Source organism: Desmodus rotundus, chromosome 6 (assembly GCF_022682495.2).
Source record: "Desmodus rotundus isolate HL8 chromosome 6, HLdesRot8A.1, whole genome shotgun sequence".
Taxonomy (NCBI): Eukaryota; Metazoa; Chordata; class Mammalia; order Chiroptera; family Phyllostomidae; genus Desmodus; species Desmodus rotundus.
The window spans coordinates 9626400-9652929 of NC_071392.1; the positions used below are offsets into that span (position 1 = coordinate 9626400).

Sequence of the window (26530 nt, forward strand, 5' to 3'; positions counted from 1 at the left end):
ATGGAGAGGGTGGAGCATCTACCCATGGGGGAAAAAATGAAATTAGATGCAGTGAGGTATCATTTCAGATCAAGGAAGTAAAACTTCAGCTGCACTAAAGCACGGAATAACCCAATCAACAAAGATGACAAGACAATGAAGAAGCATGTCTTTCTGTCTGAGGTCTGGAAAGTCCTCCTTACACCAGACACCAGGGAGGGAGCTGTGGAGAGGAAGCCCGCTGGTCTGACTGTAGGAGGTACACCACCTCCAAATACACTTACAACCTCTACACCAAGCGCAGCGTTACTGCCCTTCAAACAGTGGGAAAGACAACTGGACTAGAAAAGTAACCAAAAAATTAATCAATAAAAAGGTCACAACAGGGATAAAAACAAATTGCCGATAAATGTCGGGGAAACGCCCTGCAGCACTGGCAACGTGGAGAAGCGCACACTAAAGCTTCAAGCAACCACGATGCCCCACAAGACTGCGCAAAAATTCAAATCACTGGTGACACAAGTGTGGTGGACAACTGACACAGAAAGTCCACTTTGAAGGATTTATTCTAAATAAATATTCACATGTGCTCAAAATGATACACAGAACTGTCCCCTACTCAGATCTTTCACGATGAGGAAAATGGGATGATAGAAATGGGCAGCATCACCAGGAGAGCTGACTAATATGGACATCCATGTTGCGGCATATAATGCAGCCACGAACAAGGAGGAGACTGGTGTAGGCGGTGACCTCTTTATTTCCTGTCCCACCCTGCCTCCTGGCCCGGACTGCCACCTCCCCCTACCCCTGTCCGGAGGACGCTCACCATGATGGAGCCAACCACAGGGCCTTTGATCACCCACCAGAGAGCGGTACTGTCATTCATGTCCCAGCAGCTGAAAGAAGGCAGAGGGAAGAGGGACGATGCTCAGGGGACAGGACGCCTGCCGGGAAATGTCTCTGGTCCCCAAGGAGAGGCGGCGGGAAGGAGAGCTCTCAGGGGCCCCATCCTTCCCTCTGATCCCCTGTCAACGTGGGGATGGAAGCCCAAGAGTCAGGTCACCGAAGGGCTCCTGGGCAAGAGCCACATTCCCCCTCCAGACCTAGAACTCTTGAGGGGCAGCACCTTCCCCTGAACCTTCTTCCCCCCCTCCCCAGAAGGACCACAGACACTCAGTGCTGGGCCGGGGAGTAGAGCGGGACTCTGAAACTGCTTGTTCTCACGGCCTTCCGGCTGAGATGCGGCTGCGTGGCTCCACCTGGGAAGAGCGGGGAGCGCTCAGTGCAGTGGACACCCAGGGCTCGGGGTGCAGCCTGGGCCCAGTGTGGGATGGTCTGTCTGAGGCAGTTAATGTGGAGTCAGGGCAGCCTCTGAGAAGCCCATGTGGAGCAACGTCCCTGGGACCCGGCCTGCAGGCACATACTCACCCTGTGTCATCAAAGTAGAGCCTCAGCACGGCCCACACCAACACGCACACGGTGGGGGTCCCTGCGAGAGCAAGAGAAGGGGCCCCATGACAACAGGAATACCACCGGGCCCAGTGTTCCCTGCAGACGTGGGGTTCTGGTCCACGGACATGTGTCCCTCTCACACCTGGAGTTCTGGGGACCCTCACTGTCCCTTACCCCTACCCCTACCTTTTATGGGTCTGTGTCTCCCCTAGATTGGGCTATGTCACCTAACAGATGGACTTCTGGGCATACAGGGAGAAGGTGGTGGGCTTCCTGGAGGCAGGAAGAGTGTGGGAGTCCACGCAGCAGGCGTGTGCCCTCAGCGGGGGTGGGGGAGAGGGCGTGTGCCTCCTCCTCAGCCCTGACATACTCTGATGGGGCACCACGACCATACTTGCCCACGAGACCTTAGCCTGTCCTGGCTAAGTGACCTACCCCAGCCAATAATGGTGTACCAGTAGAAGTATCTCCTCTCGGGGAAGAAGGTCTCCACCAGCAGGGTGAAGAGGTACAGGCCCTCGATGAACAGCCAGAAGTAGTTGGACACGACGCAGTAGTGAAAGAAAACCATTACGGCCTTGCATTCCACCTGCCCAGAGAACCGGAGGGGCGGGGGGCATGAGCCAAGATCCCCCGCCCCACTGAGCCCTGAAACCCAGCCCAGCAGAACCAGGGAGAATCCTGAGGGCCTTCGGCTCTGGTAGGCTCAGGCTCCCATGTCCCGTGGGTCTGAAACACTCGAGATTCCCAGACGCGGAGTTTAAAATTATAGCCGCCTGTGGTTCCACATTGGAGCTGCCCATGAAGGCCCATTCTCCCCCATCTTCCTACCCCTTCCCTGCCCCCCACAGGCTAGGTGATAGTGAGGTCCCTGCAGAAGCCCCCTTGATAAGATGAAGGCTTTAGACATGACAGGGGTGGGAGTGAGGGATACCCCTGCCCCCCAGAAATCTCATAGAGACCTCCTTTAAGTGTGCCCTCCCAGGTCAAGGCCCCGTACCCTGGGCTGCCTTTTCCTTACCACCCCCTCAAAACCGATCTTCTCTGCTTACTTCCACCAGCTGGAGGTCTGGGGAGGTGGTCTGCAAAGAAGGCCAGCCCATCGGCCTCTGGGCTCATGGGCGGGCTAAGTGACCAGGGACCAGGCAAGCCCTCTCTCTGAGCCAAGTGGCACTCGGCCTTTCCGCCTGACCTTCCACTGCTCTGCCACGTGCACCCGCATGCCAAGGGACAGGAAGAAGCATCATATAGGGGACTCACTGGCTACCAGTAGCCCCACGATCACCCCTGGGTCTCTGTGTTTACTGAGGCCCCACGTCCCAACCTGCAGGAAGCGCCCGGGCGGCGGGGCGCCCCGGTGAGGCACGGCTCACTCACGGAAGAGATGAAGCAGTGGCTGCTGTCCTCCTCCTCATAAAGGACCCAGTCCTTGATGAAGACGGAGATGGCCCGCAGCATGAACGACACGAACAGGTTCATGTGGATGAAGTTGCGGGTGCAGTGCAGCTTCCTGCCGCAGTGGAGGGAGAGGCCTTGAGGCAGCGAACCCGCAGCTAGGCAACCCGCGCTCAGGGTCCGCTCAGGGACACCTGCATGGCTATGTGTCAGTGCGGCCTCCCACCTAGACGGCCCCCTTCCTCCCGCCTCCCTAAGCTTCAGGCCCCTGTCCCCTAGCCCCAGGACACCTTGGGACCAGACATCCCCCCTCTAGTGGCCTCTCTGTCTAGACTAGGAAGAGACAAGTGAAGCACGGAGGTCTCCTGCCCTGGACGGGCCAGGTGCCCTCTCTGGGGTCAAGGCTCCCATCTGTTATCCTAGAGTGCAGCTCCAGGACTGACATCCGGGGAACTCAGCCAGGGGTGATCTGTGCTCCCTGGAGCACTGCTAGAGGTCTCACCGGAAGCGACACAAGATGACCATGGCAGTGGTGAGGGACACGAGGGATGTGCTGTAGCCGGCCGTGTACAGAGCCTTCACCGAAAGGTAGTAGGAATCCTGGAGTGGGAACAGGACAGGCAGGGCTCCTCGTTGGGCCTGCTCCGGCCTTGGGCCCGCCCACCTCTGGGCCCACCGCCTCCTCCCCTCTGTACAGCATCTGCACTCATCAGAGGCTCACAGCTGCTTGCTGAATGCAGGAGCGCTAGCCAACCCAGTCACCCGCCTTAGCCTGGAAGAGGGTCCAGGAGGAACCCTGCTGGGCCCAGCAGTCACCTGCCAGTTGCCGGGCCAGGAAGCCAGGTGTCCTAGAGGAGCAGCTGGGGAGGTGGGGGACACATGGTGGGGGGGGGGGGAGGGGCTGGAGGAGCTCAGGAAGCTACCCAGCTGCTTCTTAGCTCAGAACAAGTGAATGCAAGTCCTGCCCTCGGGTGTGACTGGCTCAGGGACACAGGAGGTGCTCATAAATGCTGCCTAGGGACCTGAAATTCCTGTAGTCCCATCAAGAGCCAAGGCCTCTGGTGGGAAGACCCTCCCACCTGCCCCCTGAGCCCCACCCCCACTGCCTCTGGGTTGGGGGCAGACACTCACCTGGTCCCCGGTCTCATTATACCCCTCACCAAACCCACAGGCATCGAAATAATGAGGGAAAGTCTCCGACCAGCCGTCCTCTGTGCAGTTGCGGCCTATCACCCGCATGCCTGCAGCACAAGGGGAGCCCAGAGGCACAGAAGTGATTAAAGAGGTCCCTGAAATTCTTCTTCAAAAGTTACTTTGTAGGTAGGGATGCCTGGAAGCCCATATGCCCCTCTGGGAAGCGTGGCCACTCAAGGCTCACCAACTCCTCTGCTGTCGAAGGGAAACCAGCCCTCGCTGAGGCCCTCAAGCTCTGCCTTTATGAAGGACGAGGGGGTGGGGGGAGGTGCAAGTTGATCTCTGAACTAGGGGCGAGGGGCTCCACCTCTGTCTTGGGACTGGTCAGGGCTCACTGGGGAAAGGCCTGAGCACCTCTCCTGGGCCCTGGGTCAGCACTTACGGAACGTCAGTGAGAGGAATCTCCAGGCCCACATTTGCCCCCCACCCCCCTGCCACGGGTTCTGATCCAGAAACCACCTCAGGTGACTGAGGGGCAGGAGTCCCCTTCACACCCTGGGTGACACTTTCACTGGGAGCTCTGGGGCTGCCAGCAGCTGCAACATCCCGTCCCTCACCGGAGGGGACACAGGGCTTGCTTAATTAACAAGAACCAGACCTCCATTAGCCTAGCACAAGATCTCATTAGGATATGCATTTAGGTGTGTGTGGTTTTTTTTAAAGAACTTCTGCCTTCCCAGCTTTGGAGGTCTGTCTGTTTCCTGACACTAATGTACTTCAGTTTTCTTTTGATTGACTTTAAAGGCCATGCTGGAGGGCCCTGGAGGGGGCGGGAGTCCCTGGCTGGTAGCACAGCGGTAGCCAGGCTGGTTGATGCCCAGCCTGGGGCTGTTTCAGCCTTGAATGACTCTCTCAATGCCTGTAGGGTGACCCACGGAGGTCCAGGGCTACGGGAGAAGGCCAGCAGCCCCCTCAGCCTCCAGCCCAACCCCAGAAGGTGACCCCAGACTGACCCTTCCTCCCGGACCAGCTCCCTGGGAGTTCACTCGGTGGACTAGGACATAGGGGATGGGTCTTGTTGTCACAGGATTTTGTCACAACCAAAGACACCTGCAGGAAAAGGGCTCCTACACCCATGCTACTGGAGGAACACCTCCTCTTTGGCCAAGGTCACCTCTGGGGAGCTCTGGAAGGAGCCAAGGGCAGAGGCAGGAGAGCCCCCACCCCAACTTTGCCAACCTCATGTCCTTGCCAGCCGAGCTGGAAGTTCTATAGCCAGTCTTTAGCCAACAGAGTCAGAAATGCAGATTCTGAGCTCCAGGGAGCAGCAGAGGGGTGGTGGCCCTGCCATAAAGGCAGCTCTGCCCAGAGCAGGGTGGCTTCTGGGACTCTGAGCCCTACGACACAGGACAAGGAGTACGTCTGGCAGGCCCAGGGAGAGAGGGAGCCACTTCTGCCTCACAGTTCCATGCCGACTGGTCCCACTTCCAGCAGGTCTGTCTCAGGCTGCGACTGGCAAGCTCCTTCCATGTCCCTGTGAACCCTTCTTTCAGAGTCCGCACGTCCCAGGGGACCATGGCCTTGGCCCTTCCCTCCCCAGGCCTCATCTCCTCTCCGCTTGGTCCACATCAGGGTGCTGGGAAGAGGCAAGGGAAGCTGCTTCAAAAACCAATTTTTTAAAGTGTCCTAGAGGTAGGCATCATTTCCTTTCTCCTATTCACCTTCTCTTTCTTTCTTCCTATAATACAGTGTGGGCTCAGAGAAGCAGGATCCTCTTTGCTCGGAGCCAGGCCACGAACTGGCCACACGATTGCTCTAGTGTTTTCCAGACCATCGGGACCTCCCAGTGACTGCGCCTGGCAGCTTCCCCAGGCCCCTCCTCCCTGGCACCCTCACAGGAGCACTGGGCCCCAGGGCAGGGTTCTCAAAGTGGGCGCCCTCCTCAGACCAGCCTATCAGCACCCCCTGGGACACTGGCTAGACATGCATGTTCTCAGGCCCCACCCCAGGCCTACTCAATTAGAGACCCTGGGCGGGGGGCCCAGGAACCTGAGTTTTAACAAGCCCACTGGGGCATCGTGAGCACAATTCAAGTATGAGAACCACGTGGGAGCTCAAAGCTATCAGGGGCTCCTGATCCAGGGCTCTTCACTTGGGGTCCACGGGGAGTCTTCGAGAGATCTATGTTTCCCGGAAACTGAGCACTTGAGTGCCAGTTTCCACGCAGAAGATCCACAGCTTCATCAGAGAAGGACAGATACCTACCAAAGGCCACACAGCCACAGAGAGGCACGGCCCAGACTCACATATCAGCAGATGCCACCCCCCCTCCAGCCAGCCCATGGTGGACTCCCACTTACCAGAGAGATTCAAGGAGTTAATGTCTGCAAAATCAAAGTCTCCTGCAAAACAGAGACATGGGCATGAGTCAGACCCCCGGCCACCTGCACACCAGGGCTGGACACTGCTGGCTCTCCAGGCTGGAAGGCCGAGGCTGCCCCCAGTCAGGAGGGCAAAGGGTGGGGTCTCAGCCAACAGGTGGCCTAGCAACAGAAGCCTCACCTTTCTGACACACTGCACATTCTAACATCAGTCTCATTTGCTTTGTATTTCTGTGCTGCTAAAGATGCTGATGACTCAGTTCCCCCACCCCGAACCACAGGAAGTAGAAATGGGACATGGCCCGGATGATGAGAAGGCCTCCTCCAGAGTATAGTGGGAGAGGAAGGACAAAGGACAATGCGGTCTTTTTAAGGGCGAGGTGAGGAACAGCCACCTAAGTCCTGGGCTTCATGTTTCCTCTTCAGGGAACCCCCCCAAACTGCTCCCATCAGAGGGAATGCAGAACTCCAAAGACTTCATCCTCAGACCCTTGTCTCTTTCTCTCCTGACTCTTTATTCCCACCTCCATCCATGCCCACACCCCTCCTAGCATTGAAATGGAGGCCTCATCTCCTCTCCGCTTGGTCCACATCAGGGTGCTGATTTCCCTCTACGTTCTCTAATCCTGTTTCCAAGGTCCAGTAGACATGCCACCTCTTCCGGGAAGCCTCCCTGGACCTTTACATGATTCTGCCTGCATGCTGCATCCTTAGGTCTCTTCTGTCCTCATGCCTGCTGAACATTCCAACTCTGCAGCCACTTGGGGAGATTGGCATCTGCACGGGCTCACACACACATTCCGTCCTGCACGTACACATGTGGTGGGCTTGTTTTCTAACCCCTCCAGGGCTGAGTCTTATCCTCCCAAAGAAGCCCATGAAAACCAAAGCCAAGGGCTATGCCTTCCATCTTCCTGTGCACCCCCCTCTAGGATAGTCTAGCGGGGAGGAGGGGAGACCCTGGTCCCCGGTAAGCCTTTCACTCCACCCCAACCCATTCCCAATAGTCAGAGCTGGGCTCCAGCTGGATGGACAGATGGACAGGTGATCAGCAGTAGGTTCTCTCCAGGGCTCCTCTTACCGATGGTTTCCGTCTCCCAGACTGAAACAGAGAGAGCACACAGAGGTGAGGGAGGGCTGAAGTGGGGTCTGCTCTCAGTGGGCCCTCCTGGCCTTCCCCCTCCCTCTTCCCCACCCGACCCCCAAACTCCAGAGAGAGGCTCTACTGGGGGTCCTGAGCCACAAGGACTACTAGCTAGGGGCCGGCCAGTCACTGAAGACTCCCACCTCTCCCTCTACAACAGGACGCAGTTACGGGAAGTGAGCAGAGGCATCTGGGAGGAGGCAAGTGCTCTGCACCCCCAGAACCTGCAGAGCAGCAGCTGCTACAGTGAGCACCAGGTCTGGCCCTGGGCACCCGGAGGTGCAGACAGAAATGCCATCTGCACTTTCTAAGTATTTCAGGCAAGTCTTACGAGTTCAACGTTGGGAATGGTGACGCTAAAAGGCCCTGCCTCCGTGAGCCACCGAGCATCAGGTGTCCAGGGCACATTGACTGCGCAAGTGCCAGGGAGGGGGGCGGGGCGGCACCGGTGGGAGTCAGAAGGAAAGTCTTTACTAAGAAAATGTCATTTTACTGTGGACTCATTTTGCCTTTTGATGTTGTTGTTGAAAAGAAGCAGTCTTGCCACAGTTCCTGACCCAGAGTAGATGCTCAATAAACTTTCAATGAATGAATGAAGGAGAGGAGTCCGTGAATGGAGGGGGTGACTAACATGGTTTCTACAGAAATGAATTAGAGACTGGGCTGCATCAGGGGCCACCCAGGCCTGACATTGCCCTATTCACACTGCCCTCCCCTCCCTGTCTCCTTTTTCAAAATCTACTTCCTATCCTGTTCTAGGTAGGGCTTGGTCGTGTCCAGTCCCCTAGCTGTCAGGATAGGGGAGTGTGACTGCCACCCCCTCCCTCGCTGGAGGAAGTGTGGAGGTGGGAGGTGTGGCTCACAGCAGGGAGGCAGGGTCAGGGGGGGCACTGCAGCCATACCCTGGCTTCTCTGGTCTTGGGGTGGACGCCACGTGTGACAGTCCAGCCTTGCTCCACTCACGACAATGTGTCCCCATGTGGACCTGGCAGCCAGGTCTGAGAGGAACCTCCGTGTCCCTGTGAGCAGGAGGTCTGTGGTTCCCCCACCCCCACCCCACACATGAGCCCTGAATGCAAGCTCCGGGGCAGGGGTTATCGATCTGCCTGCAGGGTGCCCTACATCCCTGGCGCTTGTGTCCCAGGAGGGTCTGGGGCCCAGGTGTGGGGGGCAGGCTGGGCTGAGTGTGGCCTGAAGAAGCCCCGGGGAAACCCACCTTGGTCTGGATCGAAGATTTGGAAGAACTTGGGGCAGGTGATGAAGACCATCTCGCCCACCTGGGCGGGCTTCCAACATGTGATGTTGTCCCATATCCCAGGGCAGCCTGTGGGGAAGCGAGCCATGTGAGCCAAGCTATTGTCACCTCAGTCCCTTAACAGGGACTGAGTGCCCTAAGGCCTGGCACCATGGGCGTAGGGAAGGCAATGAAATGAGAGTTCACGACGAGGGAACCCTGCAGATCCCCTGTTTACAGGTGAGCAGAGGAGGTGCATGGGGCAGAAGCAAAGGAGGAGGCAGGTGAAGTAGGAGACAGGTAGCAGAGCACAGATGCCAGGACAGGGCGTGCACGCTGCTGAGGGGTCTAGGAAAATCGACTGTGAAGAGGGCCACTCTGCCAGATGAGGGACAGCCAGCAGTGAGCGACAGTGTCCCAGCTCCCGGGGCTGCTGTGAACAGTAGTGAGCTCACACCTGTAACGCGCCCAGCAGAGCGCCCAGCTCACTCAGTGAACACCCCTATGCTGTTATCGTTAATCTCATGATGTCAATTAGGTGTCCCTGGAAATGATTCCCCTGAGAGAGGTCGGGGCAGGCCTCACGAGCTCACAGCCTCTCTGTGGGTTCCCTGGCTGACCGGCTTGTGGGTGCTGCGTGGCCCTGGAGTGGTCTGTCTCTCTGAATCGGGACCTGGCTGTCTTGGGATTCACACCCAGTCACAGTAGCCTATAGGATCCTCTTCCTGGAGTGACCGAGTTTGGGAGCCCAAAGCACCACAGAGAGCTCTGAGGACAATGACAAACCAGGAAGGCAAGGACACTGGGGGCCATGTGAGACCGCATGAGCTGTGTCCGGGTGTCACAGTAACAGGCCAGTTACTGATGGCTCCTGCCCAACCCCGCCCCCCAGCAGGACTCCAGCCAGCACATGCCTGGCAGTGACATCAGGACCTTGAAGGGGACCCAGCAGCACATCGGTGGCTGCTGTGGCCTGTACTGACCGTGGAACGGCCAGGGAGTGTGGCCACGTCTGGCCCATGTCCCAGGAGCCCCGCTGACAGATGTTCCCTTAACGTGGAACATCGGGCCCTGGCACAACCAGCTGCTACTGCCAGCTGACGTCCCCGAGGTCCCAGGGCACTTTAGATGAAGGTGAGTAGTCACAAGGACTGAGTGGCAGGGAGGGGCGCGGGGCACAGGCAGGGATGGCACAAGGAAGAGGGGGCTCCCAGGGTGGAGGTCCCAGACCTGGAGGTAGGGTGGGGGAGTCATTCTCTTCAGAACGATTTTCTGAGCCCCCGCCACGAGCCAGCGCCCATTGGCCCAGGGCTACAGAGGCAGACAAAATGCATCTGAGAAGTTTGCATTTGAGGGCGAGGGAGAGAGGGAAAGGGCAGGGTGTCCCCTCAGCTCCCACACGGCAGCCACGAGACTGGAGTTTTGTCTGCTTCTGCCAAGGGCTCATGGCGTGACACTGGCAAGCCTCTACCCCCTGCCCCCTGACTCAGTTTCCCTATGTCCACACTGAGGGCGGGGAGTCTCTGAGGGTGCCCCCAAGTCTGAGTGACTAGAGCTCACATCAGGAACAGAGGTTCACTGGGGACCTGCCGATGCCCAGGATGGCCGGGGGTGCTGGGGCGGCCTTCCCTGGCCCCATGGCCAGGACAAACATCCCCCAAGGGGCATCTGCCAAGACTTTGCACAGGCAGTTAGGTAGCGGTCTGGAGTCCAGAGGGGAAGTCAGAGCTGGAGAAAGGGCAGGGAGTGGTCAGCGCAGGGGTGCTACGGAGGGCCATGGAACTGGATGGAGTGTGATGTGAGACAGCACCCACATGAGGAGGAGGGAGAGGAAGGCCTGGCTCCCACAGGGGAAGGAACGCCAACACCAGAAGAGGAGCTGGCGAAGAAGGCTGAGGAGGGGTGGCCAGGAACACAAGGAAAATGGGGAGAGGTTAGTGACATAGCAGCCAAGAATGCGTGTGCTTCAAGTGGGACACGGTCAAGTGCATCAGACGCTATTGAGAGGCTGTGAAAGTCGTCCCCCCCACCCCCCAACCTTCTTGCCCCTGCAGAGGAGATGGGAAATCCGAACAGCTCCTAGTCCCTGGAAGAACTCGCCACTCGGACACCCCAAGCCTCCCTGTTCACCTCTCCAGTCGTAGTCCAGTTCTACACTAAGTCTGCCTGCCCCCTCCTGGCTCTGCCTGCCCCCTCCTGGCTCTGCCTGCCCCCTGCCACAAACCCTCTATGGAACGTGGTCAGAGGAGTTCAGGTCGGAGGACATGGGGGAGATGCCTGCTTGGTGGGCGGCTCCCACTGAGACATCTACACAGAGCAGCAGGAGAGGCTGCGCCCTGTAAAAGCGGGAGGAAAGACCATTTGGGCAGGCAGAACAGAGAGGATGCAAGAGCCATTAGCCTGGACTGGAACAAAATAAGGCACTAATCTCAGGTTGTCATGGTGACGATTCTGTCCAGTTCCACGCTGTGTTCAAAACCTGTGACACCAGAAGCACCAAAGGGACTCAGACAAGGGCGCAGTCGTCCCTTTGAGAAGCCACCCGAGGATGCTTGGGTATTGTCAGAACAAGCCCCTCATTTTAGCATAAAGTTCAAGGGCAAAAAATGATTTTAATTTACCAAAAGTGACTTTATAGTCAATGTTTCTGATCGGTGAAGTGAGGACGAGCTGTGAGCGCAGTGTGGGGGTGGGGGGAGGACTCGGGATGCAGCCTCCCCTCAAGGTCAGCGGCTCTCTAATGAAGTGGCCAGCCCAGCAGGCAGGACCCTCAGGAATGGAGACCCAGGTTCCCACGCACAGGAGCCCTTTTCCCTCCTCTCTGGCACAAGAGCGGGGCAGCACAAAGGGCGCCTCCGGCTGAGGCCACAGACCTGGGGCCTGTCCCAGAGCTGGCTCAGGCCCCCTGGTCTCAGCCTCTCCATGTCATGTGACAGAGCTGGGCTCAGTGTTGACTCAAGTCCCATTTAGCATTCAGGGGTTTGGAAATGAGGGATCACTAAATACAACTCCTCAATACCAGTCTCAATAAACACCTTTAAAATGTGCCAAGAATGCTGCAGACAAAAGCACCAAGTCAGAAAGCTTGCTTCCTCTCTCCAGGACCTCCCCGAAACTCTCTGCCTCCCTCACCTGCCTGCTCAGCTCCCATGCCATTGCCAGCGTGACCCTGTCCCTTGGCTGCCACTCTGAAGGCCACTATGCACATCACCACCCAATGTTCTCTGGGAGGTGGAAGTCCTGGGACCAGGGAGGGGCAAGGATTTAAGGAGCACAGGTACATTCCTGGGGCCTGCCAACTCCGCCCAGTGCCACACTCCTCACCTCTGCCAGATCAGCATCCTCCCCCCAGTGCGCTCACTTCATTGTATTTAAAAGAAGTACGTACACGTAAATGCATTAAAAATATACAAAAGTGCTCACCGTCGCTGAAACAAGCTGACAGATTTTCATTTTTCATTTTCAAGTGTGTTTCAGGGACGCTGGCTGACCTGGGGCCAGCGTGCTGTGCACAGTGTGTGTGCTTGAGGACAGAAGGGACAGGGGAGGTGCAGAGAAGGGGGACAGCAGGAGGGCTGGCCTCTCTCAGTTCACCCAAGCACTGATTAGTACTGTAGCACACAACTGCTGATTCTGGTTACACTCAAATCAGATGGTCTTTAAGCAAAATACATAACCTGCCTGTGCCTCCGTGTCCTCATCTGCAAAACTGGGGCGATAATAGAACCTACCCCCTAGGTGGCTGCAGTAGGAGCTAGTACAGGGCTGGGCAGATGGTAAATCCATGTAACTATGGGTTATCAAATGACCCATTCCACCTTCTCACTTAATAGCAGAGGTTCTGAGGCACAGAGCAGGAAAGGGCTGTGGAGGTGGTGGTCCACCTGGGCCCACAGTCTCCTCTCCTTTTCCACCTGATGGCTGTCTTTTTTGACTGTGCTGAATTAGGTCTCAGCTCTGTCCTGCAGAACCCCATCCTATGACTCAGGGAGAGATAGACCATGGGAGGGTGATACCTCCACCCTCCTCTGGGCACTTAGGGTTCAAGGAAGGATATTCCCTTGCCTCCAGGAGACTCCTTCATGCCCTGCCTTCTACCATGCCCAGCTTGAATGCCCCTTCCTCCTTGAAGCCTTCCCTGACCCACCACCTACACTCACCCCACCAAGGTCTTTCTCCCTCCACTAAATCCCACAGCATCAGCTATACCTCTCCACTCTGGCACACGCCCCTGAACCTCAGTGAGGGTGTCGGAGTGCAAACCTCTTTCTCTGCAGGCCCCTCCCCCTGGCCTTGCCCTTGCTCCACCCAGGCCAGACGCCCAAAGATTACAGCTCATCACATGATTGGCTCCTGTTTTCTCTTTGGGATAAAAGATCAGATCCACCTGTTTTGACCAAGTGGCGATGGTGGTAGAGCATCCAGGCACCTGAAGATTCCAGCTCATTATGTGAGTTAAGTGAGTGAGAGGGTGAGGGGATAAGTGAGCGAGTGAGGGAATTTCTCCTACAGGTGTTCAGTCCCTCGCCCATGTTCAGGTTTGGGGGTGACCTGTGGTGGGCCCTAACTTGAGCCCCTGAGGCAGGGCTAGAGGAGGGCCAGGTGGGGCCCTAGGGCACACTGCAGGGATGCCAGCCCAGTGCAAGCCACCCACTGCTGTGCCCTCCTGCCTCCAGCTCTAATGGAGATGAGCCTGGAACCCAGATACTTGCTGTCTGGCCCATCCCCCTCCATTCTAACAAAGGATTCCAGGACCAGGGAGTTGAGCCCACCGCCCACTGCCCACCACCCTGAGATCTTCCTTCCTCCCTTCCTCCCTCCCTCCCTTTCTTCCTCCCTCCCTCCCTTCTTTCCTCCCTTCCTCCCTTCCTCTGCTTTCACCTGCCATCAGCTGCCTACTCTTCCCTAGGGCCTCCCCCGGGGTTCTCAGCCCAGCTTCTCATCCAAATTACTTGGGAACCTTTACAACTCACAGTGGCTGTGACGGGCTGAGGTTCTGCTCTAACTGGTTTACACTCTAGCCTGAGCCCATTTCTCTGGTGATTTGGATGCGCAGCAAGGTTTGAGAACCAAGGGTGGAGTTCCAATACCACCTTCTCCACGGAGCCTCCCAGAACTCCCCTCTCCCTCTCCTGCGCACACCTGGGGCTGGACTCCCCTCCCCAGCCCTGGCCTGCCCCTCCTGGGACGGGGTCCCTCCTCACCTCTGTCTCATGTGAGCATCCGCCACGACAGCCCTGTGGACCCTCCTTCTCATCCTCTTCCAGCCCAGGGCTCCACAAACATCTGTTCAATAACCCACCTCTGTTCTTCCCTTCCCTTCTGGACGCTTCTCACTGCCCCACCCCCAGTGCCCCCGACACCTGGGCTGCAGGCACAGTGGCCCTGGGCTGGGAGGCAGGACACCCGGGTTCCAGGTCCACCTCAGGGCTCCACTTCCCCATTCCCTAGACCAGCACCTCGAACCAGATTTGGGGCCCCTGCCTCAGGGCCCCTGGCTGGGGTGGCCTAGAATCCCCTTTCAGCCTAGGTTGAGGCTGAGCCAGAGCTCAGCAGGAGGGCAGGGCCGGCAGGGCCGGGAGCGGCTCCGTTACCAGTTAATGTTCACTGACTGGCCAGGGAGCTTGGCCTGGAGGGACCGTTACACGTAACTGGGCTGCAGATTAATCGAGTATTTAAACAGACAGTGCCCAGAAGAGCTCCCTGTAAATGGGGAGGACCCGGAGAGAAGAGTGGATCCTTCCAGTCTGGGCAGAGAGCACTCCCTGCAGCAACTGGGTATGAGTGAGGCTGGCGAGACCCCAGGGATGCCCCCGGGGATGCCCCCACTCCCTCAGCTCCCCACCCAGCCCCTCGGAGAACTGGGGAGTGGAGAAGTCAAGGGTGCCCTTTCTCTGGGCCTCACCATCCCATCTACAGAGTGATGGAGTTAGGAGCAGGGGGTTACACAGGAGCCCTGGTTCCCAGCCAGGGGCCATGCCACTGCCTGGGGACATTTGGAAATGTTGTGAGGTGTTCAAGGTTGTCACGGAGGCCAGGGGAGCCATGGGCGTCCAATGGGGAGAACTGAGCTGCTCAGTGGCCTGCAGTGCCCCTCCCTCGGAGGAGGGAGGACGCCTCCTCAGGCCACTGGTGCCCAGGGAGAAGTGCTGCCCAGACAGGCTGAGGACTGGGGTGCCCACTGCTGCCTCATTCCCGGGCTTCTGATGGAGTGAGCAGCGGGGGTGGGGAAGGGTCCCCCACCTCCAGCCTTGATGGCCCAGGTGCTCTCTAGCTCTGCACCGGCAACAGCTGCGTGCCTGCTGCCTCCAGGCCCGGGCTGCCTGCTAACGAGCTCTCTGACAGCCGTGGCCCAGCCCAGACACCAGCTCTGCCCCAGCCGCCCCGGATCAAAGACAGCCCCATGCAGCCACCCAGAACAGCCCCTGCCGGAGAGGGGCACACAGGGCAGGCCTGTCCCCGAGGACAGCAGCCCCAGTGCAGACCCAGGACTTCCCCACCCCGAGGGACTCCCTAAGGACCCGGGGACCCATGCCCTCCACCTTTCTTTACAAGGTGGCCAGAGGCTGAAACACCAGTTCTAAAGGCTGGCCTGGATGCGCTGGGGACAGTGTCCTCCTGCCACCCTACTCACCTGGGGAGGAGTCGTTCAAGCCCATCTGTTCTTTCTCCCTCTGGATCTTCTCCAGACACATGGCTTTCTCCTCCTTCAAGATGCAGTTGAAGTGCATGGCGGTGGTCTGCAGGGCACAGGTGACAGACACATGGGATGGGCCCGGGGGGCAGGGAGGTTCATCTAGAAGCCCTGTTCCCTAAGCCCTAGGGGTGGAGCGGGGGAGGGGCAGAGCAGGAAGGCGATCTGACAGAGACTGGAGGCAGGGGCCCTGACAAATGCTCTGTCACAAAGCCCCTGAGCCCTCTTCTTTCCCAACACAGTGTCTGACCTTGGGTGGGCCCCACCCCAACCCTGGGTCTCAGTTTCCATGTCTTACAAAAATCATAGCAAACACTATATAGCACTTCACTACATGTGTACATTTAGTAAAGACTCTTGTCACCATTGCTCATTTTACAGATGTGAAACTTAAGCCCAGAGATACTAAGTAACTTGCTCAAAGTCACACAGCTGAGTAGACTGTACAGCCAGGATTTGAACCCCGGCAGGCTGGTTCCAGAGACCACGAGGCGACTACTGCCCCTTAGGGGAGCGTGGAGGGACTGGGTGGGCGGAGGAGCGGCGGTAGCATTCAGTGGGCCCAGGAACCGCTCTCATCTTATGGAAGAGGACACCGAGGCTCAGGGAAGTTAAGAAACTCCTGCCCCAGGTCCCCCAGCTGGTCAGTGGCAGATGCTGGATTCAAGCGCGGGACCACTGCTATCACGACCGCTGTGTCCCAGTGCTGTCACTCACGCACAGTTCAGGGGCAGGAATGGTTCTGTAAGGGCATCTCAGCCAGCACAGAGGCATCTGAGCTGCCAAGGGCAGTGTGCAGCCCAGGCCCTCGACCCTGGGCCTCAGCGTCACATCTATACAGTGAGGGAGTTAGGGGGAGGGGGATCACACAGGAGCCCTGGGTCCCAGCTAGGGGCCATGCCATCACCTTGGGACATTTGGAAATGTTGCAAGGCCTTCGGGGTTGTCACTGGGCTCAGGGGAGTCATGGAGACCAATGGAGAAAACTGAGGCTTCTGGGGACAGCAACGGGTGTCACACACTAAGGCTGAGAAGAGGCCAGGCCCTGGATCCCAGGGCCCCATCCACAGCTGGTCTGAACTCCCAGCCCGGGGCAGGGGCCGAGGCCTGGGAACCCTCCCTACCGCCCTCACTCTGGGAAGAACACAGCAAAGAGCGGGCTGCTGAGCTCTAACCTGGCAGAGACATGCAGGCAGGGGCCTGGGATCCACAGCACCTTCTGCAACCCTGGCCAGGGCCCCTGGCCGGGATGGGTGCTGCACAGCTCTAAAGATTGCCACCCACGGCGCCATCATCACAGATGTGCAAATTGTGTAACAATTTCTGCTCAAGTCGGCTGAGGATCTGGAGGATGGGCCCCCTTTCTAACTCACACAAAGGTCCTGGATGGCCCAGCGAGGGTGGGGGCTCCAGCTGGCGGTGGAGGGGACAGTCCTGGGTCCTTACCATAGGCAGCAGAAGAAGGGCAGCCAGGGAGGCCTGCATGACGTTGGCCTGGACGCTTCTCAGCCAGAAAGGAGGCTCAGGCCAGACCCGCTTGCCTCCCACTCAGAGCAGCCGCTGGTCAGCCCCAAGGGGGCTAGGGCTAGAAAGAAAGGAAAGGCCCGAATCTCGCAGGCTCTGTGGCAGAGGACGGGCAGGGACAGCCTGGCCCTGCCCAGGACCTCCTCCCCTACCCATGGCGAGGCCCTGAGCCTCCATGGGGAGCCCCTCCGGCCTCCGTCCGCGTTGTTCTCTGCTCTGTCCCACTAACGTCTGCTGCACGCCTGCTCAGTGCTAGGCACAAGGGAGCCTGAACTCCTGGGACCCCCACTGGACTCCTGGGGTGCTCCAGATGGCTTTCTCCGCTGCGGCAGCCGACTGCATCCCCAAATATGCCTCCACGACCAGTTTTTGCTGTCGCACGTGCACCCACTCAGAGAGGGCATTTCCTTGTCCCCCATGCTCTCAAGTGAGGGCATGTGATGCAGGTCCCACCTATGGAATGGGGGCGGCAGTGACAGGGGCCACTTGTCCATAAGCACCGCACGCTGTCCACTTCCGCTCCTGCGCCCTTCCCAAACGCCGGGCCCGACCCGGCTCTGACAGGGCAGCAAAGGTAGCACCTGCGGGGTGGGGAGCAATGCTCTGAAAGGAACCAGGGTGCCTGGGGGAGCTCGGGGAGCCAGGCCACCCCCGCTCCAGAATGCTACATTCCAAAGAACTGCACTTCTAACTCGCTCAGTCGTAGAGGGCCGCTTTGTTCCCGCTGCCGAGCCTGGGCCCCTCACAAGCATCGCCCCCTTTCACCCTGCCTCGCTCACTGGGCCTCCAGCACAAAGCCTTCACCTCTGCGGCATACAGAGCAAAGTGGCTGCTGAAGGGCAAGCGGCCACCTCAGAGCGGCAGGGGCTCCGGGGCCCTGCAGGACTGAGGCCACCAGTGGGGATGACAGGGCGTGGGGAGTCGAGTGAGGAGGTTGTGGGAGCCCCAGCACATTCCCAGGGGATGAGTCTGGTCTGCTTCTAAAAGCAATCGTCAAAGCATATTTGCATCGCCCAACAATTCCGCATCTGGATTTTCCAGCCGTGCAGAAGCACACTCACAGAGCACAGAGCAAAGATGTGAGCAGACGCCAAATCACACCGCAATTCGGATATTCCGGTACATGTATCAGACTGTGGACATATATGGTAACACGCACACTTACACACACTCCTGTGCAAAGGCACCCAGCTGCACGGTGGCAAGGAGATGTCTGGATTCAGATGCAGGCGTAGGGACACACACAGGCACACACACCCCCGTGCACATGCACACGCACGTGCTCACACGGGGAGGCCAGACGGACAGATGCTCATCGCGCTCTCTGGCAGCTCAGCTCCTCAGCCACCACCGCACTGGACTGAAAACGTGCCAGCACAGAGGCCTCAACCTGACCATCCATCCATCCCCAGCTCCCTGCCTTGTCACCCGGCTGCTTAGGCAGTGAGGGAAGAACCAGGAGCCAGGTGTGGCCCCAGCCCAGGGACACAGGGTGGACCGGATGGGGTACTCTCAACAGGCACCTCCTTAGCAACTAGACGCGGGGTTCTTGATTCCCACTATTGCCTTCTCTCGCTTTTACTGAGATGTAATTTACATGTAACATTATACTCACTTCAAGGGTACACCACAATGATTCAATATTGATATGTTGCAAAATGACTGCCACCGTGAGAAGTCTGGTCCACACCCAGCACCATAGTCACAAAAATCTTTCTCTCGTGACAAGAACTTTTAAGATCTACTCTCTTACTCACTGCTGCCTTCTCTTGCTCACCCACCCCCACAACAGTCCCCCCACCCTTGCCCACCTGGACACAGACAGAGCAGTGAAAGACACCCTGGGAGCTCCCAAGGCCTGACCCTCCCACTCTCCCACCTGAGCTGGGGACCTCAGGGGTCACGTCCTGCAGCCTCTCCAAGGGGTGACCTGCCCGGCCCCTCCTGGCACCTTTGCTGCACAGTGCTCAGAGTTTACGATATTAGCCTGCCCCACACGTGGTCCTCCCTTGGGCCACGTGAATGGACCCCCTGGGTCTGCCCCCACAGCCCCATCAGCTGCTGCTGCTTCTCGTCCTCGCTGCCTCCCCCCAGGCTGCCGAGACCCTCTCGCAGGACAGGGCCTGGCTCCTGCACCCTAGGATTGGGCCCTCCCTTCCCTGAGGTTGGACACTGGGCCCCTTTGGCCCAGCCACACAAGTGGCTCAGAATGACCTGGTCCCCAATCGTCCCAGGTGCGCGCGCTCTCTCTCTCTCTCTCTCTCTCTCTCTCTCTCTCTCTCTCTCTCTCTCTCTCTCTCTCTCTCTCTCTCTCTCTCGGTGCAGGCTCTGCTGGGGCAATTTTGCAGCTGATCTGAGAACAATACACCGCATCTCCTACCATTCATTGTGGTGGATTTAGGGACCATTTTGCTGGAGTTCCTAGCCTTAGGGCCTGCTTGATTAGCTGTTAAATGGGGTAAGAGGAACACTGACCTCACAGACATTACTGGGAGGCACCGACGACTTCATGTAAGTAAAACCGCGGAGGACGCAGGACAGCCCGGCCCCCAGTCCGGGCTCTGCATACGTTAGCTCTTTTTATTACAATCCCACCACTGGTGTTCGGGGTTTTGCACCATCTTGCTGTCACCTCTATCCCCACGGCCCTGTGTCACATTCAGAATGAGGACAGCAGGCCAGCTGCACCTTTCTTTACTAATGACTAACATTTATTAAACACTCAGTATGTGTCAGGCACACTTCCAAGCAATAAATATGCATTAACTCATCTCACCTGCCCGAAGCTATGAAGTAGTTACTAGCATCATCCTCATTCTACAGCTGAGGTGACTGTAGCACAGAGAGGCTAAGCAACTTCCCTAAGCCCACACAGCAAATATGTGGTAGAGCTGACAAGTGACCCCAAAATGTCTGGTGCCAAAGCTCACGCACTCCATCCCTATGTTCCTGCCGGCTTCTGTTATTGCTGAAAGGAAGCTCAGTTTGAACCCACCGACACCCCATTAGTGACCCCTCTCACGCACTGGGAGACTGCTCAGGCCTCCCGCTATCACTTCTCTAACTGAAGAACGCTCCTTAGAAAGATGTCCTTAGGAATTCGGCCTTTGAGTCCTGAAATGGACTTTAAAGACCACCTCCCTGTGGTACTGAGTTACCTGTGGGGAAGTTGAGACTAAAGAGGGGGCAACACTTCCCAAGGTCACACAGTAGAGAGCGCGGGCCCCTGCCTGGCAGGCGCTGATGTGTCCAGACACCTGAGCTGGAAGGGAGTCTGCCTCCCCCGTTCCAGATTCAGGGAGGCCCGCCCTCCTCAGGCCCCAGCAGCCCAGAGACAAACCGGGATGGAGAGCTGACAGGAGCAGCCAAGTGTCCCCCCCACCCCGCCCCCACCCTGTGAGCCACCAAGCCAGGCACGCAGGAAGTCCGCATCACTCATCAGCACAGCAGAGCCAGCGGTGACTCACTGGGCTCTGGGGGCTCAGATACCCTCCAGACATCCCCTCACTGCCCCGCACCCTGCAGGACCCTTTCCACAGCAGCCCAGCTGAAGATGGCCTGGCTCCTCGAATGGGGTGCTCACCCCTCTCCAGCAGCTGGTTCATGTCCCCCCAACCCCCGCTGGGTGAAAACTCCAGTATCTTCCCGCCGTGACTTTTTCCAGGCCATCCTTTGCCTCATGGAAGGCCCCACAGTGGAAGGGCAGCATCTCACTCCCCCTTCCCCTGGGACACACAGCCCTGGGTCCCTCTCCGGCTCTCACGGTGTCGAGGCCATCTGGGCCACCTCCTCCTGGACTCCTCTGGCTGCTCAGCATCCCTCCCGGTCACCAGGCAGGGCCGAGGCGGACACCAGGTGGGCGATGACCCAGGAGAAGTACCTCACTAGCCTCCCTAGTTCTCCACACACTCCCTTTATTAATAAAACTGTGCAAGCCAGTCCCCCCTGTTCCTCCCCCCACTCCCAGTGCAGGGAGCCAGGGGAGAAGCTGCAAGATGAAGCACTGCCCCATCCTCCTCAAAGGCAGGGCACTGCACTTGCCTCTGGGGAGGAAGGGGGCACATCCAGAACCTCTTTCCTCCTCCAAAAGGTCAGGGCTGAGAAAGGGCAGAGCCCAACACCCGGGCAAGAGGCATCCTCTGAATCGCAGCGTCCATCGTTAACGCAGATACTCCTCTTTGGTGTTCACACCTTCCCTGTTCAGAGCACGGCCAGCGGGGTCCTGTGTCCAGCAGGTGACGGAAGCCAGGTGCCTGGAAGGGACCCCGGCCATGACCTCACCCAAGTCCTGCATCTGACTTGGGGAAGCCGGGCTCAGGCAGGGAAGGGCCAGGCGCAGCACACATGTGGTGCTTTTTCTTTTCACGGGCAAGGGCTCAGGTCCTTTCCTGAGGTCACGTTGAGAAGCCCTTCCACCCTGGACCACCCAGGCTCATACTTCAGACCTAAAGGGTCCTGGGCGGCCTCTGCCAGGGAGAGCTCTCCTGGGGACCAGGCAAGAGAAGAAGAGATAAGAGGGGGAGGAGGAAGCAGAAGATAAATGAAAAAGAGGGAGAAAGAGTAAGGTGGGAAAGGATGTGATGGAAGGCAGCAGAGGGAGGTGTGGAGGGAGGGGCGAGAGGGAGGGAGCGGTGAGAGGGAGGGAGCAGGAGGCCGCCTGCCTGGAGCAGACACTTGTTGCCACTGTTCATGAGCACCCCTGGCATGGGGTGGGAGGGCCGGCTCCAGGGCCACCCACACTTGGGGCAGGCAGGACACGTTGGAGGGGGGGCTTGGAGGGCAGAAAACTGATGAGTGCTTGGTGGATGGGTTTGGAAAGGTGACTTGGGGGTGTGGAGGGGCACAGTGACCATCAGGGGGTGGAAGGGACAAGAGGGCAGAAGACTGCAGGTGCCAGGGCCACCGCAGCCTTGTTCTGCTGCAGCTGGGAGAGTTTGAAGCAGGGGAGGAAGGGGACAAGCTCCCGGTTTAGGGAATATTCTTTGGAAGGCTGGGGAGCTCAGTGGTGGGGAACATGCAGACAGAACCCACGCTGAGGCCGTTTTCTGGATTCAGGGCAGCGATGGGGTGGGACCCAGAGACACGCTAAAAGAGGGGAGGAAAGTCTCTTCGGCCTGCCCCTGAGGAAAAGGCAGGACAGAAAGGGAAGGAGATGACAGGAGGAATAGAAATAAACTTGAGGCAGGACCTGGCTCACCACACAGCCTTAAACCTGAAGCTGGGAAATGTGGCGGTATCTAGAAAGGAGCTTTATATCTTTTTCTCAGCCAACCCTCTGCTGTGCCCAATTGTCAGGCAGGAAAGGTGAGAACAGTTAAGGCAATGCATGGAGCTGAAATGAGAGTATCCGGGTAGTTCTTAAAGCCAGCACGACCTTCTCCCACCATCTCCAGGAAGCCCATCTTGGCTGTACCCGCCTCCACTGACTTCACCCTCCTCTGCAAACCACCAGTCCTAAACGAGGAGCCCCTCACTGCTGCTGGGAACGATTAAGGTCTCACCCTGCTCATTGTGAGTTTCAGCCTCCTCTGGAAACAAGGGGCATGTCCAGCTTTCCCTGTGGTCTCCCTTGGTGGCGGTGGGCACAGACCTGGGCACAGAGGGTGAATGGAAAAGGAGGCTCCAGTGAATTCAAGTGATGTGATGTTTTGTTTGCGGTCATAAATGTGGTCTTCAGGTGTCCTTCGAGTGGGGGGTTCATCACACGGACAGAGCGAAGGCCTGTCTGGGGCAGGGTTTTCAGGCCAGGCGAGCAGCCTGTCCTGGCATTGACCCATCAAATAGAGAGGAACGCAGGCTGTGGGCAGAGTGGACAACGGCACCCCTGCCCCCGGGGGCAGCCTGAGCTCTCAGCACTCCGCCCGTCCATTCTTCAGCCTCTCAATCCACCTCTCACCTTGCAGCCCAGGTCTTGGCAAACTGCTCCGGCAGATCGGGTCCAGCCTGTCGCCTATTTTTGGACAGCCAGTGAGCCAAGAATGGATTTTTTTCATTTTTAAATGGTCAGGGAAAAAAATGAAAGACTCCTATTTCGTGACACCCGAAAACTGTATGAAATCCAAATCTCAGTGTCCATAAATAAAGCTCATCAGAACACAGTTGTGCCGACTTGCTTCCCTGTCGTCTGGGGTTGCTTTGACGCACGGCGGCAGAAGAGCAGCTGCAACTGTGCGCGGCCAGCAGCGCCTAGAACACTGCCAATGGGCCCTTCGCAGAGAGCCCGCCAGCCCTCGCCCCGGTCCCAGGCAACACACCTACTTCCTGCACTCGATTCGACGTTTCATTAAGGACGACCCCTGTGATCTCCCCTGGACAGATGTCTGAGTCCCAGGTACCGCCAGATCTGGGTGAGGGCGTGTGGCCCGATGTCCGTTTGTCTTTCTGCTGTCGCATGCTTTGCCCCAGCTCTCTGGCAGGTGTCACAGGAAGCCTAGATGCCTCCCCAGTGGTGTGTCACTCCCTCTTGGTGTGTCCCTGTGGGGGTGGCTGTCACCATGGGCCTCTGACGACACCCAGGGCTCAATACAAACTCATTGCAGCCGAGGAGCTGTCTGCATGTTGCCCGGCAGCTGGACCACTAGGCCCAGCTGTTCAGACCCTGAACTCAGATGCCACCGGTCAGGGGTGGTGGGGGCGTCCCGGGCCTCCGGGCCTCCCACAGTACAGTCCTCCCCTCCGCCAGGCAAACCTGTCTGGGGCATCAGACTTCGATTCGCACACCTCCCTGACAGGAAACCCACTGTCACCAGGGGCAGGCTTCCTGCTGGGTGGCCCCCAGGGCAGCAAGGCCTTCCTGGGGCTGAGCTGAGCTGAGCCTTGGCCACGTGCTTGGCATACCTTGGCTCAACCCCCGGCAAGACAGTACAAGGTGTCTGTTCTCTACTTAATCAGTGCCAGCCCCAGGTCCATGAAATCTTCTTCCCCGGGGAGGCCAGAGACCAGAGACCACGTGCCCAGGAAGAAAGCCACCTTGCGGCCTTATCGCCTGTCTTTCCTAGCCTTGGAGTTGCATGTGCTGATTGTAAACACCCATTTTGTGAGTTTGTTTATTCAACACGAACTGAGAGAGTATCCCAAAGCAGGAGCACGGCAGAGCTGAGGCTGTGGGAGGAAAAAAGTGGGTTCTGAAGCTTTCTCCAATCAACCCCCTGCCAGCCTGAACCGCACACAAAACAGGGCCTTGCTGGAGCCTGGAGCCTGGTTAGCCCTCAGAGTACAGAAAAAAGGTCCTTTGAGAGGCTCCCCACACACACCTCTCCTCACTGGGAATGGGGGCAAACAGGCCCCCAGGTCTTGTCCCAGACGCACCGCCACAGATGAACGGGGGAGGAAGACGGGCTGCCTCCCGGGTCACCCACACACACTTGTTGATGGCTTGGGTGGAAGGTCTGGCCCAGGGCCTGCCCAGCGTGTTCTGTCTCTAACTTATACGTTCAGATTTCGGCTTGTGTCCAAGCTGGTGCCTCTGCTTGCCCTCCCCAAGGTCAGTGGGGAGCAGGAGCCGGTTCACTTTGTGATGGTGGGCTCTTCCAGCCTAACCCCACGTGTGCCCGGCACCTTTACAAACTCAGAATGGGGCCCCCTGGGAAAAGCTGGGTGCTGCTGATACCCACCCGGCAAGACTCAATCAGGATTTCATCCCCTTCTGAAGCCCATAGACACTCCAACGCCTCTAGCCTGACCTTCAGGAGGCTCATCTGCCCCTGCCCACCAGCAGCGCCAAGGCAAGTGGCCCTCCGCAGACTGTGCGTAGCCACCTCCGTCTCACGTCACCCCCCCTCCTCCCCACCACCACACACACACACACAGAGCTGCTCACAACAAAAGCTGCCTGGTGTCTTAGGGGGTGGGGTTAAGAGGGGGTGGCTTTGTGGGACACTGTGAGGCTGGGGGAGGTAGAGAAAGAGGGACTGATGCACTCGCACTAAAGGCATTCACACGGTCTGCGGGGCTCTAGACCCCTCCCCCAGCATCTTCCAGAGGGGGCTGGAGCTCCTTGCAGGGGTGAGGCTCCACTCCCCAACTCCATGTGAAATACAAGCAGCTTCTGGCTGGGCTCCCTTCTGACCATCTAGCTCCAGCCATTGGCATCCTGGCCACTTCTGATGCCCAATGTCCACCCCTCAGCCCCCGGATGTGGCCCCCTCCTTGGGCAGCTGCCACAGAAACCTGTGCCTTTAAGGCAGGAGGCAGGGGTCTCCGGGAGGCCCACTTCAGCCTCTGAGGCAGGTGCTTTTCTCCCACAGGCCCCTGGAGGGCGTTTCCTCACAGGACCACCCAAACCATCCAGACCCTAGCCCCTCCACGCTGCGGGAAACCGAGAGACAACGCTTCTTGGAACAATCCTCAATGTGTCACCGTAAGGGGGCATTCTCTGATGCCCATCTCCTACAGAGCACATTGCTTGCTCACCCCTCAAGCCTCCTGAGGCCTGCAGTATCCAGCACCCAGGGACCTTCCAGCGTCACCTTCCCAATTCGCGTAGGCGCCTCCATGTGCCTTGGGAGTAGAGACAGGTCCTTATGGTTCGCTATGGGTCTCCCTGGCCGCAGTGCGCTCCCAGACCCTGGTCCTCCCTTCTGGCACCGGAAAGGGCTCGAGGGAGCTAGCCGACCCTACCTCCGAAGCACAGCCCCCAGACATTTGTGGGGAGAGGGTACCAGATTGTCGCGCAGGAAAGGAGCAGCGACGGGAGGGGGCTTCGTTTCGGATTCGGGGGGTCGGCCCCGCGCTGCCCTGGCCCGCTGTCTGTCGGTCGGTGGAGAACGTGGCTTGCGGGGATTATCAAGCTGGAAGAGGAGGTTGCGGTATCCAAGGGGCGAAGATTCTGGGGTCTGGGGAGGGCGATCAGCGTGGAGGCACAGGGGCAGTGGGGTGACCCTTACCTGCTCTCGGTGGGGCCTCGCCACCGGGCTGCGTGCTGCGGCTCGGCCCGGGGAGACTCCACAGGGAGGGCGCACAGCGGCGAGTCCGCGTCCCGCGTCGCCCAGGGATGGGGAGCTTGCGCCCCGAGGAGCGAGTGCCGATCCCAGGTCTCCGCGTCTGTGTGTCAGCCGGCGGCCCGTGGCCGTGGGTCCCTGCCGGTGGCGTGTGCGTGTGCGCACGCGGGGACCGCGCTCGCCTAAAGCCGCTGCTGTCAGTCACCGCCCGGGGCCGGAGCGCGGCGCCCCACGCCCGCCCAGCAGAGTCTGCCCTGCGGGAGAGGCACCGCCTCCTCAGCGAAGCCAGGCTCTGGGCGGGAGGGAGGCGACGGACCACCACCTCCCCCCACGCACTTCGCAGGCTGGGACTGGGGTGCAGGCCAATGAGAGCCTGGGGGAGGGGTTAGGCCGGGCTGTAGTAGGAGGGGGAGCGGGACCCCGCCCGCCGCTTTTGCAGCGCTTAGAGGTGGACACCAGCCAGAGCTGCTGCAACGCCGACCTACTAGGCGAGGATGCGGGGGCGACCACTCCCCCTTCGTCGCTGGGCTTCCGGGGCTTAGAGTCAGGCTTTCCCCGGGACTCACCGCCCTCCTTTCCACCCTCCCAAAGATACCCAGAGTGAGAAAGCCCTGATCTTTCTCCCTCCCACATCCTCAGGATTCTGTATCC

The 26530-nt window shown here is 58.6% G+C and overlaps 1 protein-coding gene across 4 annotated transcripts in view; it reads right to left on the reverse strand.

Annotated features, from left to right (window-relative positions):
* The window catches only part of ADCYAP1R1 (ADCYAP receptor type I), a 45926-nt gene extending 19833 nt beyond the window's left edge, over positions 1-26093 (reverse strand). For all 4 annotated transcript variants that reach the window (XM_053927260.2, XM_071221644.1, XM_045197447.3 and 1 more), the window contains exons 1-12: positions 25826-26093; positions 16863-17001; positions 15357-15462; positions 8705-8812; positions 7426-7446; positions 6324-6365; positions 3961-4070; positions 3332-3429; positions 2812-2944; positions 1870-2023; positions 1411-1471; positions 809-878 (exon numbers count right to left, since the gene is read on the reverse strand). In XM_053927260.2, coding sequence (XP_053783235.1) covers positions 809-878; positions 1411-1471; positions 1870-2023; positions 2812-2944; positions 3332-3429; positions 3961-4070; positions 6324-6365; positions 7426-7446; positions 8705-8812; positions 15357-15462; positions 16863-16901 — 942 coding nt within the window. In that variant the 5' untranslated portion in view covers positions 16902-17001; positions 25826-26093. The remainder of the gene's footprint in view (positions 1-808; positions 879-1410; positions 1472-1869; positions 2024-2811; positions 2945-3331; positions 3430-3960; positions 4071-6323; positions 6366-7425; positions 7447-8704; positions 8813-15356; positions 15463-16862; positions 17002-25825) is intronic.
* Between the last annotated feature and the right edge of the window lie 437 nt (positions 26094-26530).